Source organism: Paroedura picta, chromosome 4 (genome assembly GCF_049243985.1).
Source record: "Paroedura picta isolate Pp20150507F chromosome 4, Ppicta_v3.0, whole genome shotgun sequence".
NCBI classification, from domain to species: Eukaryota; Metazoa; Chordata; class Lepidosauria; order Squamata; family Gekkonidae; genus Paroedura; species Paroedura picta.
In genome coordinates, this window is record NC_135372.1 from 78,878,252 (window position 1) to 78,899,057 (window position 20,806).

General features: G+C 41.0%; 1 protein-coding gene and 1 pseudogene across 1 annotated transcript in view; both read left to right on the top strand.

The window, feature by feature from the left end:
• The first annotated feature begins 5,597 nt into the window (after nucleotides 1–5,597).
• On the top strand, nucleotides 5,598–5,729 carry LOC143836919 (U2 spliceosomal RNA; annotated as a pseudogene).
• Nucleotides 5,730–6,404: 675 nt separating this feature from the next.
• Nucleotides 6,405–20,806, top strand: part of C8B (complement C8 beta chain) — a 44,006-nt gene continuing 29,604 nt past the window's right edge. Inside the window, exons 1-3 of the mRNA XM_077333589.1 lie at nucleotides 6,405–6,632; nucleotides 17,043–17,199; nucleotides 18,960–19,098. Of these exons, the coding sequence (XP_077189704.1) occupies nucleotides 6,541–6,632; nucleotides 17,043–17,199; nucleotides 18,960–19,098 (388 nt within the window). The 5' untranslated portion in view covers nucleotides 6,405–6,540. The remainder of the gene's footprint in view (nucleotides 6,633–17,042; nucleotides 17,200–18,959; nucleotides 19,099–20,806) is intronic.

Sequence of the window (20,806 nt, forward strand, 5' to 3'; positions counted from 1 at the left end):
AAAGTCAGGAGAGACTGGTAGAATGAAATAACATCAAAGCTTTCCAATTATCAAAGTGAAACACATTGTAAGTAGGTAGAAATAAAATTAACTGCCTACGTGCCATTTCTGATACTCCATTTTACTACTTGAGCCAGCTTTTGCCTGCACCCAGTCCGGCTCTTCCTCACCCAGAGTGGGGTCCAGGGCCACCATACTCTTCAGGTCCTCCTTCTAGTCAGTCATGTCTCAGTAGGGGACTCATAATTCAAGCAGGAGGACGATTAGCTGGATCCTCTCTCTCTAGCCAGCCATCCCTCCCTACTTGACACAGGATGGGGCTAGCTTTTCCTTCCTGGCCTTCTGTGGGCTAGTCTAATAAAGATTTCTCTTGAGGACAGGCTGAACTTAGTCTCCCCTAATACCTTCTCTTCAGGGGCAAGTCATAGCGATTGGAGGGATTTTGAGCCTTTACAAGCAACGCTTTCATTCTCCTGCTCAGTCCTCCCCTGAGGTTTCAAGATGCTGTTCTTACTGACAGCTGCTGGACTTCTAGCCTTCTGCCTGAGTTCCACCTGTCATCTGGGACCTGAGCTGGACCTGCCAGGCTTAGAAGCCGGGGGTCATCACCACTACACCCACAGCATGGTGTAGTGGTTAAGAACAGCAGTCTCTAATCTGGAAAACTGCATTTGCTTCCCCTCTTCTCCACATGCAGCCAGCTGAGTGACCTTGGCTAATCACAGTTCTCTTAGAGCTTTCTCACGCCACCTAGCTCACAGGGTGTCTGTTGTGGGAAGAGGAAAGGTGTTGATATGCACTTTGGGACTCCTTTGGGTAGTGAAAAGTGGGGTATTAAAAACAGCTCTTCTTCTATTTCCACTTTTTTCTTGTTGTGGGTATTAAACTCAATTCACAGCCCACCCCATAATTCTGCATGCGATAGGCATTTGGACATTCCCAAATCAAAACTCATCAATACCTTTGCCTACATTTTGGAAGTGCCTTGGATTTGGAGAGACAACAGCTAGTGAAAGCAACATGGTAGGAGAGAGAAAGTGATAGATCTGGACCCATTGCCCACACATAGGATAATACACTCTCAATGTGCTTTGGCAACTTCTAAAGTTCATTGAAAGTGTGCAGAATAGGCCCTGGTGTCCTAACTAGCTCAAGAATTAAAGTACATTTAAAGGGCCACAGCAGCATTGCCCCCCCCCCCGGCCCATCTGTGGTATGCTGTACCTCTTCCCATGATGCTCCTGTTGCCTTCGGGGAGGCAGTGTGCACACTAAAAATGTTTTAAATCCTTTTATAAGGGTATGATTTTTAGGTGCAAATAGTCCCAAACTTGAAATTACCCCAAACAGATTAAGGGAATAGTATTCCTGAATGGTTCTCCTGAAACTCTGGGATAAAAATCATGTCCTTTCTAAAATCCTGAAATGGATTTTTAAACATCCCTAATGTTGCCTGTCTGCTTTGCTTGCCAGATTAGGAGAGAATCATTCTTCCCTCTCTTTCCCTGGGCCTTTGGCAACTGAAGCTCCGTAGTTTGGGAGAGATGGCAGGAACACTGAGGGATACTTTCTCCAGGATGTACGGAGGTGTATCACCTCAGGCACATTTAAAACTGCACCCAGGAAGGCAGAACAAGAACAACTCTTTTTCCACTTTACCTACCTGCTTGGTGCTTGATCAGTTGGCTGACCAGCACAGGTAACCTAGCACTTAAGAGCAGATAAAGCTATCATAGTAAGTGTAGAGATACAAGTCAAAGAAGAGACAGGATGATGGCAGTCTTCAAGCAAAGGTTGGAGACACACTTTTCTTGGATGCTTTAGGATGCTTAGGGCTAATCCTGCGTTGAGCAGGGGGTTGGACTAGATGGCCTCTATGGCCCCTTCCAACTCTATGATTCTATGATTCTATGTTCCCACAGTGGGAGTTCAGATTACTATAATAGCAACAACAACAATTGTAATAGCAACACAGTATAGCACATTCTGTAGTCATAGTAAATGGAGTGCCAAGCGCCCACTATCTTGAGGCAATCTATACCCAGCATGGCTCCGGAATACTTGGCCTAGCTGTGGGTACAGGCATGAAATATGTGACGCCTGTAACTAGGCATGCAAGTACTTTATGTGTTTTCAGTTATAACGGTGCCTTTTAAAATGTCGTGTGACATGCTTGTTTCAAGACGAGTTCCAGCAGCCAGTTCTTTTAGCGAAATATAAGCTTGATTATCTATAAAACTGAGGGTTTGGGATAAATGATTTTCCAGTATATATGTATGGGATTGTTTATTCTGACCTTGTCCACATGTACTGGATTGTTTAGTATAAAGCAGGCCCGTGCGCAGGTTTTTAAAGGTTTTTAAAGGTTTATTACATTCTAGAACCTTTGTGAAACTTTTTAATTAGTTTTCTCACTTTTCCTTCTATTTCCCTATATCATTTTTCTGTTATTTTTCGATTTCATACCATTGTTAATAGGTTTTCATTGTAGCTTTTTGTATTATTTCTTTTATTTAATCTCTTTGAGGGATTAACCCCCTCTCCAAAAAAAAAAGGAACCCTTGTGACCGCATTGGTATAAAGCATACCGTTTGTTCTATATCTGTAATCTTGGTTGCGCTGACCTGGTTACACCTGGCTAGCCAATTTTATCAGGTCTCAAAAACCCTACAGGGTCATCATAAGTCAGTGAGACTTGATAGCAAATTAAAAAAATAACTCCTGGCCACTCCTCCTTCCCTCTGTGTAAACAGTGATCCATAAGCTTTCCTGTAAATGACTTGTATCTCTGTACTAATGATTAACAGCAAGATCAATCACATCAAAGTTCAAAGACAGAAACATCTTTGTTAGAAAGGGAACTTCTGGGACTGAAATCGACAAACCCCTCTGGACAACCATCTTTCTTGTTAGTCTTCCTTGAATAGAGATGAAGGGATATGTTATCAGTGGAGCTATCTTCTGAGAAACTAATTGACACAACTTGAGTTTACCCGGAGCACTTCCCATAATGACGTGGCTGAAGTGGCATGGGTTCTCTGTTGAACTGTTGCTGCTTCTGATTGCTGTTGCAAAAGGGGGTGAATCTGAATGAGACAATAAATGCTGAATTCAGTGGAATGCAATAACATAAACAAGTTGCAGCAAATCATTTCTTGATGTTGGCCTTTAGTTTTGATTCAACTGTATATGAATGCATATGTTTTTGCACTAGATAATTTGTTTATATATTAACTACAAAGTCACTTTACTTGTTACTATTATTTGTAATACTATTCATAGTCATTTTTATAGTCTTGTCCTCTTAATAATAATGCCAATGAAGTTCGCTCCTTGTGATGGTGATCAGATGTAATTCAAAATCATGGCTTGTTTTTGCTTTACTTAGGGAATCTGAGCCCACAGATGATAAGCAAACCTTAGCTTATAGCCACAAACGTGGCTCCAGCACCTCTTCACTGTACTATCCTGGCCTCATGGTACCCAACTGGGATTACTTCACCAACTCACTTAAGCTTGGCCACCAGTAATTTCTCTTGGGAAGCTTCAGCCACTCTCAGAAATGCCAAATGGCTGTGGAGTCACATGACTTCCACATGCACATTTAACAGCTAGTGTAGGTTTTACACTAACACTTAAAAAAGGAGGGGGGACCGCTTGCTGAATTCATTGCACCACCCACACACAAACAGGTGTCATTTTTTGAATCCTCCCTCCCCCCACCTGAAGATAAATAATGGCCTTCTTGGTTGTGGTGCCTCACCATACTTTCACCAGTGAGATCCATCCATTGTCATCATTACTGATGTTTAGGTATAAAGCAAAACAACTTCTATTTCACGAGGCATTTGGTTAAATGGTTTTGTCCTTTTGTTCCAGTGTTTTGTTGTCTTGAGTTCATTTTGGTGTAATTTTTCTTTAATTTGTTTCTTTGTTTAGAACACTTTTTAGGCCACCTCTTCAGAGTCCTGTTTGAGGCAGCTTATAATTAAAAACACAATATTAAAAACATACAGTATTTAAGATACACACATTAAAAACAAGCCATTAGACATCAGGAGTATAAAACCTATCCATAAAACAATATCAGACCTTTTAAAAAGAGATAAGATAAAACCCTCAGTTAAAAGTCTGGGTATAAAAGGTATATTTTAGTGTGGAGCTTAAAAGAAAATAAAGTAGCTGTCATTGTAATACAATGTTGATTTTATCAGTATGTTGTTAGATTCACTTTGAACAAAAGTCTTATTTGCAAATTGGGATAAAGTAGCATAGTTAAACAAAAATTGAGTCCCATAGCACCTTTAAGACCAACAAAGATTTATTCAAGGCGTGAGCTTTTGTGTGCAGGCATTCTTCCTCAGACAAAAGTGTGCCTGCACACAAAAGCTCATGCCTTGATTAAATCTTTGTTGGTCTTAAAGGTGCTATGGGATTCAATTTTTGTTGTGCTACTTTAGGCCAACACAGCTACCCACTGGAATGTAGTTAAAACAGTGAAGCATTGGAAGAAGTGAATAAATAGTATGTTGTTGCTTGTTTCTGCAATTCCGGGAGTAACCACCAATTATATTGCCAAAGAAGCATACAACTGGATTAACCTCCTCTTTCAGTGCTCCTGATAATGGGTGAAGGCATCTTTATATCACTCAGATGGAGAACCTCAGAGCCAAGAGATAAAGGACAGATTCTTCTTTGCTGTGTTAGAGAATAGCATAGCCCTCGCTACCTCCTCATGATGCAGCCTCCACAGCATTTCACATATGGCATGGTGCAAGTGTCCACTTTAGTGATTCCTCCCCACATCTCTCACCTGCAATCCTTCCCTTTATAACACTTCATTTTACTGCTAGATAAGTCTGAGCACAAGTGGCTAAATGATCTAATGGAAGTAGGAGGGGCATTGGCTCTGCCGCTGCCTGCATAGTAAACAACTCAGTGGGAGCCAGGGCAGAATGGCAGAAGAGAATGGCCGAAGGGAAACTACACTGTCCTCCAGGACACAGAACAAACACAACCAAGGGCTTTACACAGGTCAGCTGATGCATGCTGATGTTTTGGACCCAATCAATGCCAGTCACTTTACCCTCAGGAAACTATTGCCTCTAGAGGCTTCCTAGTAAGGATTTCAAAATATAAGCCTGTGACACTCTTAAGTTTACTATGAACACAAGGCTGTATGTTTAATTCACAAACATTTCAATACATGATACAGAAGTTTCCCTTTCTCTCTTAGCAAGAGCCGTCAACTGCTGTACAATCCTGTTATACGCTATTAAACTATGATGGACCTAACATGGTCGGATTCCCTCATGAGAGAGGCCAAGCTGAACTTTTTACATTTCAGAAAAGTAGCAAAGCATTCTTCAGACACTTGAGCTGGAGACTGCTTTGTCTAGTTTTTAGGTGTTCTTTCTATTTTTTTTTAATTATTCTAATACAGATTGTTTTCAGTGGGCTGGTTCCAATGTTACCCTTTCTTTGACTGACAAAGACATATTCCAACAAAAAGTGTCTCCAACAGACATAACAGAAGGGAGTCATTGCGTTCAGTTAGGTTCAATGAACTTATTATACTTAATCCCATATTTTTAAAAGTTAACTTCTCGGCCTTTTGGCTAAGATCAAGTGTAGTAACTTGTAGTTACTGCTATTACTAAGCCAATGTGATAACATTTTTGTATGTAGTCACAGGCCATTACAAAGCACAATTAAAACAGTAGAATACAAATAAAACAATATTTCTCCAGTATTACATACATAAAACTGTAAACATGGGCTACTGAGTCACAGTAAGATTAAAAATTGATACGTCAAAGTGGAAACTCCTTTCCCACCATCCACAGGATCAAATATTGCAAATAATGGCTATTGCCATTGACTCTCCAGATTTACCAGCTTGGCCCCCAGTCACAGAGGCTGAAGTCAGAGGCCTGATTACATCCTTATAGCTTCCAATAAATCACCTGGATTTAAAGTTTGAAATTAAATCTGTTTTTGAAGGCTGTTTGCATATAATAATAATAATAATAATAATAATAATAATAATAATAATAATAATAATAATAATAATGTATTGTTCTGAGGATGCACACAGTAACCTGTGACCAAAATCCTGTCAGGAGTTTCCATTGTTGTTGCAGGCTTGTATAGTTTTGTTTTTATTACAAGATCAAAAATATTCAAATTCATTTGGACCAGTACTCAAAACAGGCTGTGATCCACAGATTATTTATTTATTTTATTTAGATTTTTATTCTGCTCTTCCATACGGCAAATCCTATTGCTGGTTGTGAAATCAAACTATTTAAGGCAACTCAGTAAATGGTGCCTTTGTTGGCCTTCTTTGCTCAAGCAGTTTTCCGGGTGGCCCAGAAGAAGGTTCTGTGCTACCAATGAAATTTGTTTGTTAAGTTTATCAGACTGTCCTGTTATCTTCTGTTTGTTCAGGGGAAAAGCTGGCAGTGAATCCATTTGTCTTCCAAGCTGTAACAAACTGAATTGGAGTGCGACTCTATATGCCCTACAGTGTTTTACAGTCATGACTGCAGCATCTGTATCATTCCTTTTGTGCCTGTTGAGAATTTTCTTCATCTGTGCTGTCTTAGGCTTCTTAAATTTGCACTGCTCCAGGTAAGTGAATTTTGTTTTTCAAACAAATATCGGTACAGGGACCTAACCAAAAGTGATTTTTTAAAAATTATGGTGGATAAGAAGTGATGTTTACTTCTGGATGCTAACAAAGTGACCCATAAAGCAACTGATTAAAATGAAATTGCAAAGTAGCTTACATTTTGACCGTTCAGAAACATTAGCGTTTGTAAAATTCTGCCGTGCCCATATGCAGTAAAAATTCCTCGTGACTGTAGAAACAAAAGGAAATGTTGAGAGTATATTACATGTAGTTTTCTCCCTATACATTGTCCTGCTATGTGTTAAGTTATCCCAAAATGTAATTGGAGTAACCCAAGCTGAAGAAGGTTTGCATATAGCTCCAGCCCACTACTTGGGGCAACGTGAATGGTCATGACTCAGATACGATCTACATGTACTGCTAGGTGTCACCTCTGGGAAAGTGTTTGCTGTCTCTGAATGATTTTGTGGAATGACAGGGGGGATATAGAGCTTTTTTTCTTTAATTGTAGAACTGAATAATGGTTCATAGACCTACAGGGCACCGATCCTATTAATACAGTTCTTTAAAACCAGCCATATTGCCTGGCTGGCATTAGAAAACAGTGAAATGTCAGGTACTCAACCACAACAAAGCTGTGGGACTAGTGAAACTCAATGTGCCCCTGCTCTCTTAACATTGATGATTCAGTCTTTCTTACCTTCATTCTCCTTTGGATTCCCCTCAGCTGCTCTCCCACTTTCTTCTTTATGAGCAAGGTCACCTAATGGCTCATCTACATTTGTAACCTTTCCTCCTTCATACTATTTTACCCATCCACATATCAAATTGTTCTGGCAATAATACTCACCGAAGATCCCACCCAACCTTTTCAACCTGTCTCCTGACTTCAGGACTGTCAATCACAAATAAGTTTGAACCCTTTCCTCAAAAGGCTTTTAAAAATCTTTTAAACATTACAGGAATGCAGAGGATACCCTTCTGCAAAGGTTCATCACAGGACTACACTATCCTTTAGAGGCCTTCAGCAGATAAATGCAGGTTGTGGGTGTGGGTGTGGGTCTTTTTCCCCTGTAGAAGTACCTTCCTCATTTAGTGAATTGCCAGTTCTATAGGAAAAACTTACCCAGTTGGTCCATGTGGCTTTATGCCTTTGTGTGTTACACCAGCACTGTAGTATAAAGAAAAGGAAATTAATCTCACATGGTATTACCACAGTGTTCAAAGAGCATTTGAGAAAATGTTATAGTTATGTTTTGGTTCTTATAAATGCATCTTCCTTTCTTTATTCTATTCCATGACTGTTTCTGCATGAGGAATTTGCCCCTGGACAGCCTCTAGTTGCTGGTGGGGTTTAGTGCTACTTCCACATGATGTCAGCAACCCAAGGCTGTCCAGGGACTGGCCCAAGTTTTGGCCAGATTTGCCTTGTGATGAGGGAAATCAGCAAAACTGAATTTGCTTTTTCTTATTGCACTTGACAATGGGAAGCAACCAGGGGCAAGCCCATGCAGAGGGAGAAACATGCAACAGTCTCACTAGCATTGGCATGCCCTTGTACCCGCCCTCCCCTCTCCATTTCCTGCTCACGATATATATTTTTAATGCCATGGTCCATGTACCTGTGGGACGGCAAAGCTACATTCCCCAAGTTAAAATAACATGTTCTGTTCATTGTCATTGTTTGTTTTAGAGTTGGGCAGCCAAGACACATCCCCATTTTCTGGCATTTGAGTTGTAATGGGGTAAGAGGGGGGGCATGTGATGGAGCAACCCTCTCCCGATCAGCTAGGTGTTCGTGCTCCTTATTTTTAAGCCTTATTGTTCACACAAAATCATTCATCGGGGTCCAGTTACCATGGCCAGCCTCTCACAAATCTACAGAAATGTAAATAAAGACCAAAACACCAAGAATCCCCAAATGTCAATTTTTTAAAAATTTATTTTGGGGTTTGGGGGGGGGGAGAAAATTTGAGTCCCAAAACAACCACTGTGCTGGGATTGGTGGCTTGTGGTGATTGACAAGCTGAGGAGTTGGGGGAGAAGTTCACTTTGCTTTCCCTTGCCACCTCAGCGGGGGGCAAAAAGCCACAACAATGCGGTGGGAAAAGGTGGGCGAGGTCTCCTATCAGGAAGCTTGCAAATGTGCACAGTTTATACACAGTTTTTTAGACCATGTTTAGGCTCAGATAAGCCTTAAAAAACTCAAATCAATATTAGTTCAGGGGGTTGGGGGTTATCTGAGGTGACTTGCAATCCCCATTTGTTTAAATGGGCCAAATGAGAGTTGCCTGGATCAGTTTAGGCAGTTTGGCTGCTTCAGCTACCTGTTTAAACTGAACAACCTGGCCAGCCCTCTGATCAACTGTTCTGTTTAAATGGTCAACAGGCATTAAAACCCTCCCTTTTGCTTCCCCCTCTTCCAAGAGGAGGGAATCAATAGGAACTGCTGGAATGGATTGTAGCCATTCCAGCCCCATAGCAGGCAGGAAAAGGCTGTAAGGGTGCAATTTCAATTGCCCCCCCCCCCTGCACTGTACAAGACGAGCCAGGGACAGTGTCTGGCTGGCTGTTGGGCTGCATGGAAGTGGCTGGTTTGAACCATCTGCACTCCTCACCCCTGCGCATCCCAAACTGATCCAGAGATAAATCAGCTGAATCAGATGGCCCCCCCTACCCCACAGCCCGACAAACTGCTGATCCCACAAAGAGACTTCTCTTAGTGAGATCAGCTGTTTGGTGAGTTCTGAGACATCAAAATGGCCAGCTAGGTGTCTTTAATTGCCTCAAAGCTTGAATCAATCAACTCAAATCATTCAAATATGAATCCCTATACCAATTCTGATTTCATCTAAATCAAAACTATACCAAATTTTTCTTCTGTGTACATTTCTAGTCATGTTGGCTCTGCTCCTTGGATTAATCCTTGATTTCTTCATGACATGAACCCAAACTGCAGTCCCTAAGGTTCATGTTAGAAATTGTTGTTATAATATGAGTTGTTATAATACCTTGTTCAATTTTGGAACCCACTGTTATGGTTGTTATTATGATTATGATGTATATCCCTATGTTTTGTCTAAACTGCTCTGAGAATTATGGGAGGGTGATATAGAAATCTGCAGGGAAAAAGTAAGTAAATTAATTCATTAATTAAAAATGTCACACTCAAGAATCCAAATAGACACTATGTACTACTATATCCAAAAGAAGAAGGGGACGACAGAGAATGAGGTGGATGGATGGAGTCACTGAAGCAGTAGGTGCAAACTTAAAAGGACTCCAGGGAATGGTAGAGGACAGGAAGGCCTGGAGGATCATTGTCCATGGGGTCGCGATGGGTCGGACACGACTTCGCACATAACAACAAACAACAACTACTATGTCTCCTTTACTATATCCTGCCCCTTTTCTGTACACTCGGTCATATTCTTTGTTTATTAATATGGATACTTATATCCTGCTTCTCTCTAAGAGGGACTTGTAAACACCTTACCATAGTTCCGCTGTCTACATTTATTCTCACAATAACCCAGAGAAGTCAGAGACTGAGAGACTCAGAGCCTCCCACCAAGCTTATAGGGCAGAGTGGGGATTCAAACCTGGGTCTCCCAGATTCTAGGTTGACATTCTTAACCACTCGACCATACTGGCTCTTCTTTATGTAATCTGTCATCTGGACCAGTGGTCCCCAACCTTTTTATCACCAGGGACCACTCAATGCTTGACAATTTTACTGAGGCCCGGTGTGTGGGGGTAGTTTACTCCTCTACTCTCAACCACTGCCCTAAAGCTCTCTGATCGCTATGGTAATGTTTAAACATCCATTCAAAATAAGATACAGACACGCCACAACAATGAACATAAGGAACATTTTATTTTCATGGAAATTTTAACTCATGACAATGACAAATCAATGGGAACCCTGAGTTTGTTTCTCTGCAACAAGATAGCCCCATCTGGGAGTGATGGGAGACAATGACACCCGAAGTGTGTTGTAAAGGGCCGGGGGGGGGGGATGAAGTATAGGGCCGGGGGGGGGGGGAGAAGGCGTCCTTCGGGGCCCACCTCCAATTAGTTGACGGACCACATGTGGTCCATGGCCCACAGGTTGGGGATCACTAATCTGGACTACTGAAGTGTCTTACTCTGTGGCAATTTTTCCCCTTCAATCCCTCCTCTATAGTTTTCTTTCTACCCTTTGTTCATGTAGAACCAATATGCTGGGCTCCCTATTAAATGATGTGTATGCTTTTTCAAACTGTTAGTTCCCTGTCCTTAACTTTCCCTGCCCCCATTATATTGTTTAAGCCCCTTTGAGCTGCATGAAATCTTTTAAAATTCATCTTCTTTGTTCATGTTTTCTGCCGCTCTACACTTGGAACATACTTGTGAGCCTACTTGTATGTCATGATTCAAAATTCCATACCTTTAGGAAAATGCTATCTGAACCACTGTGGTTTCACCATGCCTGTGCCTTCAATATACACTCATCCATATTCTATTCATTTTCAATTTCTTTTTCCTAGCTCTATACGTCTTCTTGTCCTTTTTATCAGACAATGAATTCTCTGCCAAGGATCATATTACTTCTATGTTCCATACAACTCTCAAGAAACAGAACTAAGCAATCCTTGCCCAGAAGTAACTCCCATTTTATTCTTTGTGGCTTATTTCCTGGAAAGAGTTCATAGGATGTCAGTGACTGTTCTATCACTAAATAAGAGTTGAACAGTAGTGCTATTAAACTGTTCTCTGATGGCTGAGAATTGTTATGGAAGTTCCAAGTGGGTTCCAAGTGGGTGTGGCCTGTCTTATGACAGCTAGGTCTGGTGGACTTGTAAGCAGCTTAGTTAACACTGAGATCATAAATTAGAAGGTAGTTGGACTCTTTCGTGGTAAAAGCAAGAGTATACCTTTCCCACATTCACATCCTTCTGAGCTGATTCTGTTTTCAGGATGCTGGAGCTAGGAAGGGAGCTGGGAAACTAATGACATTATTTATATCAGCATTATTTTTATCTACATCTCTCTAGAAAATAATTTATTCCCACACTTAATTCTTCATTTGTGACTTATTTTAATCACTTCTCAGATCTAAAGAAATACCTTGCTCCCTGCATTTAATTAACCGCAATCAAGGCTGATAGAGGATTTTATTAAAAGAAAGTGAACATTAATTCTCAATTTAAATTGTTTTGTGATTAATATTTGACCAAAGAATATATTGTATCAAATCCACACAGCTTTAAAAAAAAGGGTGAAACTTGCTGTTGTGCGAAATTACAAGTAAGCTCGGTAGAAGTAAATGACTGTTAAAGATCAGTATATTTAAGGATTGTTGAGAAAATCTATTCTACTTATATAGTCAGACATGATGGCAAACCAACATTAAACTGTAATGTGCATGAACCCATTTTGTTGAGATATGTTTACACAAGCCATGCTCTTTCTCACTTCCTTTTCACATGCAGCACACTAAAGGAAAAACTCCACTTACCATGATATACAGCTTGATGTAGTGGTTAGGAGTGCAGTGGTTAGGTGTAAACATATATCAACAAAACAGGTTCATGCACATTCTAATCTTGCAAGCTGGGTTTGATTCTGTGTTCCCCCACATGCAGCCAGCTGGGTGACCTTGGGTGACCCAGCACTGATAAAGCTGTTCTGACCGAGCAGTAATATCAGGACTCTCTCAGCCTCATCTCCCTCACAGGGTGTCTGTTGTGGGGAGAGGAAAGGGAAGGGGACTGTAAGATGCTTTGAGACTCCTTTGGTTAGAGAAAAGCAGCATATAAGAACCAACGCTTCTTCTGCTTCTTCTTCTTCTTCTTCTTCTTCTTCTTCTTCTTCTTCTTCTTCTTCTTCTTCTTCTTCTTCTTCTTCTTCTTCTTCTTCTACAACTGTCAATGTACAATTCAAATGATTTAACTTGAATTTAAGATCCCAGTTTGTGAAAATTAGCCTAAATCTAGCCACATACCTAATTTTCCACACTACAAGTAACTGAAGTAAGTTTCACCAAGGAATTCCTTTATCACAGTCCAGGCAACAAGGGAAAAAGTAGTAGAGGTAGGCATGGCCACAAGTATAGAAGGCTTTAAAAGGGGCTGAAGCAGATTAATGGATGAAAAGCTATTGTAAAGTTTATACCCTTCTAACGTTTATAATTTGTATTTTATATTTTTAGAATTTATATAAGATTTTATATATATACATTTTAAAATAGAACTTGTTGTAACCCATCCAACCCATCCAGGAGTGCGGAGTCCTCTGAATTAAGCCCGAGTCCTACCTGAGAATCTCTTCCTTCTTCAGTCCAAAGGGATCTTATTAAACAAAGCCTGTGAAATTTGTGAGTCCTTCAAATCACATAGCCCACAAGCCAAATAGCATATTCAAGGAACAAGCAATAAAGCACTGGGACTCCAATATGGTACAACAAAATGTAGTAAATGTAATCCAATGTAGTAAACAGGCATCCAGGGAGTCTGCAATCTTCAGTTAATTCTTTAATAAGCATAATTCTTAATCAATCCCAACATGTTTTACTGCATGGCTTTATCAAGGAACATCAAATTTCACATTGTTTTCAACTGGAAACTTCCATTTAGAAGAACAATCTTTTAACAGAGAATCTGATATATACAGTTTTTAACCTGAATGCCATCACAGTCAACCAAAGAGTGTTGTAGAAAATTCTATAAACAGCTACTTCTAGTTTAGGTGTTCCATAAGTTGTACCATAGTGGAGTCCCAGTTTCTTTTTTCTTGTTCTTTGTTTGGTTTCTCACTGGGTCCCACCCCTCCTATTTAATTTTTTGCAAATAGCATATTCAGGTAGGTGTTTGATATCCCCCACTCCCATTTCTGTAGTCTTTTCCAGGCAATAATAAATTAGGTGAATTGATTCCCTGTTAGGTAGACTGCTTGTGGCTTAGTGAACCACAAGACGTACCGATCACCATGAAAATACATCATGTTATTTCCAGGATATTACTTCTCAAACCCTGTAGCAGTAAATTTCTAGGAAATAGGATTTTTTCCTACTGATGCACTGGAATGTTTCCTGATATTTAATGCTATTTGTGCCATTACAGTATTAAACCCCCTCCTTCTACTGCCCATACATAATACATACACTTGAGCATCTGCATTCTATTAATATCTTTGAGGGGAAAAAATAACATAAGAGTGGTTATGTTTTACAAGGTAAGCAACACCCCAATCTTCAATGTGTCAGATTGAAATATTAGGGCTTCTCTGTGTTCTGAGTGAAATCACTGATGGACTATGAGACAGGGATAGTATCAGAAAGAGATTACCATCAGACCATATAGATTTGGAAGAAAACTAATACATTTCTTTCAAACTCCTCATTACACATTGGTACATACAGGTGAGGCCTACAAAATCTTGCACAATGTGATGAATCATTTCCCTGTCCCCAGTGTAAGAGAACTACTCTAGCATTTCTTTGGGGAAAGGGATCAAAGGTAGTCTGCCACAATCTCCCTTTCCCCACGACAATCACAGTGTGTATAAACTGATTACATAAACATGTGTGTAACATATTACAATATATTTAGCTGACTGTTCTGTTGCTCCTGTTCTGTTGCTCACAAAAAATTGTGATCCAGGACATAAGAGTACAAGGATGGGGGGATAGTGTTGCCAGGTCCTCCTCATCCCAAGACCAAAGACTCATTGGGTGAGGTCTGTTGATGTGAGTAAGGGACCACCTTACAATCACCTTCCTTTCCTCTCCCCACAACAGACACCCTGTAAGGTAGGTGAGGCTGAGAGAGTTCTGATAGAACTGATCTTTAAGAACAGCTCTAACAAGACTGCGACTAGCTCAATGTCACTCAACTGGCTGCATGTGAAGGAGTGCGGAATTAAACATGGCTCTCCAGATTAGAAGCCACCACTTTTAACCGCTACACCAAGCTGGTACAAAAATATAATATTTGCTAATAATAATGAACGTAGGAGGGCTCACTTGGATAGAAGCTCAGCTTTAAGAGAAGTACTCACATGTGGATCTATACTGTATGTAGTACCTTTGGAATGCCAAAGGCAGAGAAAAACGTATCAGGACTTCTCCAGATGACCTTCCTGGGTATTAATAAATTGGCTCTCCACTTTTCAAACCCTATAAATCCCAATGGTATTCAGAAACCCCCTTCTCTTTACGTCCTACAAGGGTGTTTCAATCTGGACCAACTCATCACCTGGTGAGCCCCAGCCCAAAAGGTCCGACTGGCCTCAGCCCTGCCCTTGCCTGGTGGAATAAACTCCCTGATAATATCAAGACCCCAACAAAACTAACACAGTTCCACAGGTACTGTAAGATGGAGCTGTTTCACAAGGCTTACAGTTGAGACCAGCTTGGACAAATAAGGCCATTTCTGCACAGAGGGGTAAAACGCTGCTGGCAAATGCGGTATGGTAAATCTTGCATTTGCAGCCCTCCTCACAGGGAGACTCCTCATGTGTTTTCCCTCTGCTCCTTTGAGGCTTTCTAACTCCTGACGAAGCTGCAAGAAAAAGCCAAATGAACTCCCTCCACTCCTTAGCTTGTCAATCACAGCAAGCCACCAATCACAACACAGCAGTTCTCTCATGGACTCCAACTTTCTTCCACCCCATCCCCAAAATTAATGTTTTTTTTTTAAAGGTGCTTTCATGTTGCTATGCGGTAATGCCTCAACAGAGCTGCGTCTTTAATAAAATCAACACTGCCCCGTTGCTATGGAGAAACACCAGAACAATACAGCATTGCCTCCCCCGTTTTAGGATTTGGTTTTTTTCCACTTTATTTCTGTCTGGGTGGATTTCTGAGATGCTGCACATTGTCCCTGGAGCCCAAGAAGACATTTTGTGCTTATGGTTGGCTATAAAACAAGCTGCTCAGACCCCTGTATGATTGGCAGAAATCAGCCAGCTCACCCCCCCCCCCTTTCCCAGCTCATTTCCCACCTCCACAAGATACTAACGGGACTATGTTTGCCTGCCCAAGTTGTGAGAAGGGTGGTCAGGTAACTGAAGCCAAAAAGTACATTTTGTGCTAATGGTAGGCTTAAAAACATGGCTGAATGATTAGGTGAAAGTTGCTTGATCAGCCCCCACCTTTCCTAGCTCATTTCCCACCTCCAGAAAACAAAAATGGGGCTGTGTTTTTCCTGCCTGATCCCAAAAAGTCCATGGACACTTTAAAGAAGATTTTATTTCACCCTGGATAATATAGGTTTGTGGTCCTGCCACTCAAAATTACTCAAAACAGTAAATAGAGAGTGTTGGAGCAAGGGTGGGACAAAGCTGCTGGGACTATCACACATTTCCCCCTCCATATAGTCTTATCTCTCGTTGCTCACTGGCGGCTCACTGGTGGTTTGCATGATTTAGGGTGGTAAACCCAGTTTTATGGATTCCTGAAATTATGATTTAAAAATTACTAAATCACGACCTCCCTACTGGACACCCTTGGGATGTTGGTGACATCATGTGGAGGGGGCTATATATGCCAACAACATGCCAGGGCTTTCCAGGAACATTTTCCTCATGTGGAAATGACCTAAACATACAAACATTACTAGGCCTCTCGCCCACCACAATCCAACAGCTTTTGCTGACCCCAGGTACAACAGCCTCATTTTCATTTTTACTTCATCAGCGAACATCAATCTAGTGTAATATTTCTTTAAATTGGTTTTTACAAGGATACTAACAAAGTTAGTCTTTAGCAAGCAACCTTATATGTTAAGACATATATCTTGGGTTTACTAATATCAAAGGTCCATCAAGGTAATCATCCTGTAGGGCAGTGGTCCCCAACCTTTTTATCACCGGTCAACACTTGACAATTTTACTGAGGCGCGGGGGGGGGGGTAGTCTTTTGCCGAGGGACGTTGCTGCTGCTGTCTGAGCCCCTGCAACACTTGCTTTCTCTCCGGCGCCTCAGACTTCCCGCAGCCCGCAGCAGCTGCACAGTGCCACGCCGAGGGGGAGCCCCAGCCATGGCAGCCGCTGGAGAGCACCAAAGGTGAGCTGGCAGCAGAGTAGCAGGGCAGCCCCCGAGGTAGCAGCCAGCGAGGAGGACGAGGAGGAGCTGCGGCCTGGTACCGACTGATTCACGGACCGGGACCGGTTTCTGGACTGGGTGTTGGGGACCACTGCTCTAGGGAATCTTATACAATAAGTTCTCTCATGAAGTAATAATGAAAATGAGGCCTTTGTACCTAGGAACTTGTTCTGCTTATAACAGTTTATATTGTTTGAATAAAGTTCTTACCACTGCTAGCTTGAAAACTACCTTTTTTCTGTGCATAAGAAGGCATGGATAAGAGTAAGATACCTACTGGGAGAACCTAATTAAAAATAGTTTCCCCCCCACCAACTTACAGTGGAGAAAAGGAATTTTCCTTTCACCTAAAAGATGCTGATGTCAACGTGACCAGAAGCAGAGAGCGCCGATCTCCAAACAACTCACCACAGCCCATTGATTGTATCATTTCTAACTGGTCCTCATGGAGCATTTGTGAACCTTGCCAGAAGAAAAAGGTGAGTCTACTTGTGTCCTATATATGAGGAGTCTTCGTGTTTTGCAACTAAAAGCTTGTAGTTTGCAAGTTAAAATGAAGATGACTATGACTATGATTATGTATTATCCATCAGTTTTGTCTACCACCTTCCATTGTTTCTTCAGGTCCATTTTATCTGCCCACTGACTTTTTCTTTAAAGTGGTCAGCCTCTCTTGAACTTACTTTCCTTTTTTCCCTTGCTGTCTTCTCAGACATTTACCTACATGTGCATGCCTTGTACAAGGCCCTCCTGACCTAAATGCTGATCTTAAATGTTTTTGCAGACTTGCTTATTTCATCAGTTCTTACCTTTGTTCCTTATCTCCTCTACCCTTTACCTTAAACCACCTTCTATGGACCCTTCAAGTTTTATTTTCTCAGTTCATTGCTTACTTCATTACACTCACTCAACCATCTTGTCTCTGTGCTTCCTCCTCCTTCATTTCTCAAGTTCCTGAAACTTCTGTTCTGTTTTCAGCCTGCCCCACAAAACTACTCTTACCCTAGGACCCATACTAGTTTACAATCCTTGCCAAATAGAAAGCTTTCTCATGCTTCACAGAAATTGGATTGAGCACTTTTGTCCCTTGATCAGTTGGCAATTTTTTTTTACCTCGACACCAACTCAGACTTATTACTCAAATCCATATAAAAGATCAATCCCAGCTAATATTTTGTGGCCATTCCATGTTTCTTCTGATGTGAACCTGTATCTTTGAGCTCAGTCTATGGGACATATCTTTACTGGTGTTGAAATAAAGTTCCTATCTTATCTTAAGTGAGACCTGATTAATTGCATAGTGTTTGGAGGTACATTGCTGCACAAGACCTGATCCTGGAAGCTAGAACATACAAATAAACTTGCACTTTTTGCAAGGATCCTCCTATGTACTCATGTTGATTTAACTCCATGTATAACATTCCACAGCAACTAACTTCTCAGTCAGGCCCACAAAGAAGTGTAGTATAGTGAATCTATTACTATTTACTAGTTGTGCTACAATGCTCTTGCAGTAAACCAATTTGTCAGCATGATAAAATGAATATTTTTTGTATGAATCCTCATGTTTTGGCTTTGCTTAAGGCTCCAGCATGTGTGTCATTATTTATCATCATGATTCTTGGTACAGGGATACTAGACCTAGACTAGACCTAGCCCAGTCCTAGTAGACATTTTTTCTCTGTGCTCTAAGTACAAGCTAAGAAACTATAGGCAATTAATATAGTTAACTTGAAACACACAGACTACACTGAAGTAATACTCAGGGGGTTGATTAGCTATGTGAAATAGCATATAAATCTGCTTGCACATACCTTTCTGCACTCTATTGGATGCTTCGGCATTTGCCAGAAACTATAGGTATCAAATTGCTACTGGGAAAAGGTTGCCACCCATTCCTGAAGGCTTGTTATGTAGCAACAGAGCATTTGACAGAAAGTTAACCATGCCTGTTCTTTAGGACATTTTCCATAGCAATATAAGGAAGTCAGAAGAGCAGATAACACACTGCATAGCACAGTCATCAGATACCACAGTCAGACTGAAGCCAATTGCAGATGTGATCCCAGAAATCCATCACAAGAAGTTATTGAAGGATGTGTTTAAGGCAATGAGAGTATCATAGGAGCAAATCTTTGCTGAAAAAGTCTGGTATTAGTACTTGCAGATCTGTACTAGTCTGCAATTTATGCCTCATAATTTAAAAGACCTAAGATTCCTAATATTGACTCTGTTACAGTATAGATTTGCCCGCGTGGAACAGCTTTCTCAGTTTGGTGGTGACCCATGTGATTACTCAGACAAAGAAACAGAAGACTGTGTTCCAAACAGCCCTTGCAGAAATACAATTAGATGTGAAGGCTTTCTCTGTGGTACAGGTTAGTGTATTAGTGAATGGCTTTCCTTAATCTCCAACTCTATAACTTATTTATTATTATTTATTTGATTTATCCAGTACTACTCCCGAAGCCAGTCCAGCTTGTGGCAGTTTACAATAAAATAATAAAACCCCGTGAAATAGAAACAACAGAATTGCTTGGTGGCAGGTAAAATAATCTATGACCCTATCCCTACCCCAACCGCAGCCTGTAATGCCAGGGCACACCGGTCCCCAATATTCACCATAATCCTCGGGAAAGGCACCTCTGCCCTGTTGACCAAAGGCTGTGCCTCTACAGGACTCTGCAGGGGCCTATATAGGGAGGGACCCGATCTTCCCTGCCCACACTCAGACAAATGCCTCGCAGAAGAGCTCCACCTTACAGGTCCTGCTGACAGCTCCATCAAGGCCCTCAGCTCTTCTGGGAACCCATTCTACCAGGTCAGGGCCAGGACCAGGACTGAAAAAGCCCTGGCCCTGCTCGAGGCCAGGCATGCTTCTTGGGGTCCAGGGATAACCATCAGGGGGTCATAACCTAAAAAGGGTCAAAGTAAGAATTTTGGGGGGGTTGGTCTTTTATGTGAAACTATATCTTGCAATATTTAATTTATGGGTAATGAAATCTAATATTGTTGATAAGATGAAAAGTTTTAAAAGTATGCTCATGAAATGTGTTTAAAGAATGGATCCCAGAAACAGGCAACATTGTTTGATTTCTGAGGTAACAGGTTAGTTTTCTATTTATGGAATGTATTTTTGCTGTTAAATTCCTTTATGGCTTTATTTTCAGAAGCCCAACTAGATCAGAATAAACATCATACATTTTGCCTCACATAATTTATCAACACTGATTGGGTTAAGCAAATCCTGTCCATTTGCTAATAATTTCTGCTGCTGCATTACTATTTTCCCAGCAGCAGTGCACTAGAGGCAAAGAACTTATGGACAACAAAGAATTTCTCAGATGACTGGGGTAATAAGCTACAGCCAGGAGCAGGAAAGAAAGAACCACTGAGAAACTGCTGTGCCGAGTGCTTGTGGATCAATATATTAACTGAAATTAAGCACAGCTAGTTAGCTCAGATTTCAAATGATAATTATTGTTTTTAAAAAAGACCTGCAGCCACCATCATCAACAGATATAATATATTAAGAACCACTCTGGGAGTGCTGAGAGCTTTTCCCACATCAAATCACAGGGCAAAATAGAAGAGATTTCTTAGGCAGAGTACTAGACTCTCATTTGTTGAAGTGAGAAAGAATGACAGTTTTTTCAGTTGAGGGGATTATACAACTGAAGCATATTTGTGTGTTTAAATGTTGCAGAGTTGTAAAATTGTAAACATTTTGAATTTCTATGATATCTTGTTGAGTTAAATTGCTCATTTATGTATAAAGTTATAGAAAGAGACTTGGCATTAAGACTTTAACAACATCAGATCTGATAGACAGCAGACCCTATCAGTTTTCCAGAGTTCAACTCTAAACAAGTAAATGGTCCACTGGACAAGAAAGCAGAGCTAGGAGCAGTTTGGAACTGGAGCAAGGAAGCTTTTGATAGATGCATAAAGCAAGATAGTGCAAGAAACAGGAAGGCTGCATGATAGGATGCCACTTTTGAGAACGTAGAATCCACAGCACCACAGTTCCAGGGCACATGGAACATTGTTCATTGCTGCCACCTAGACTGACAACATAATTGCATG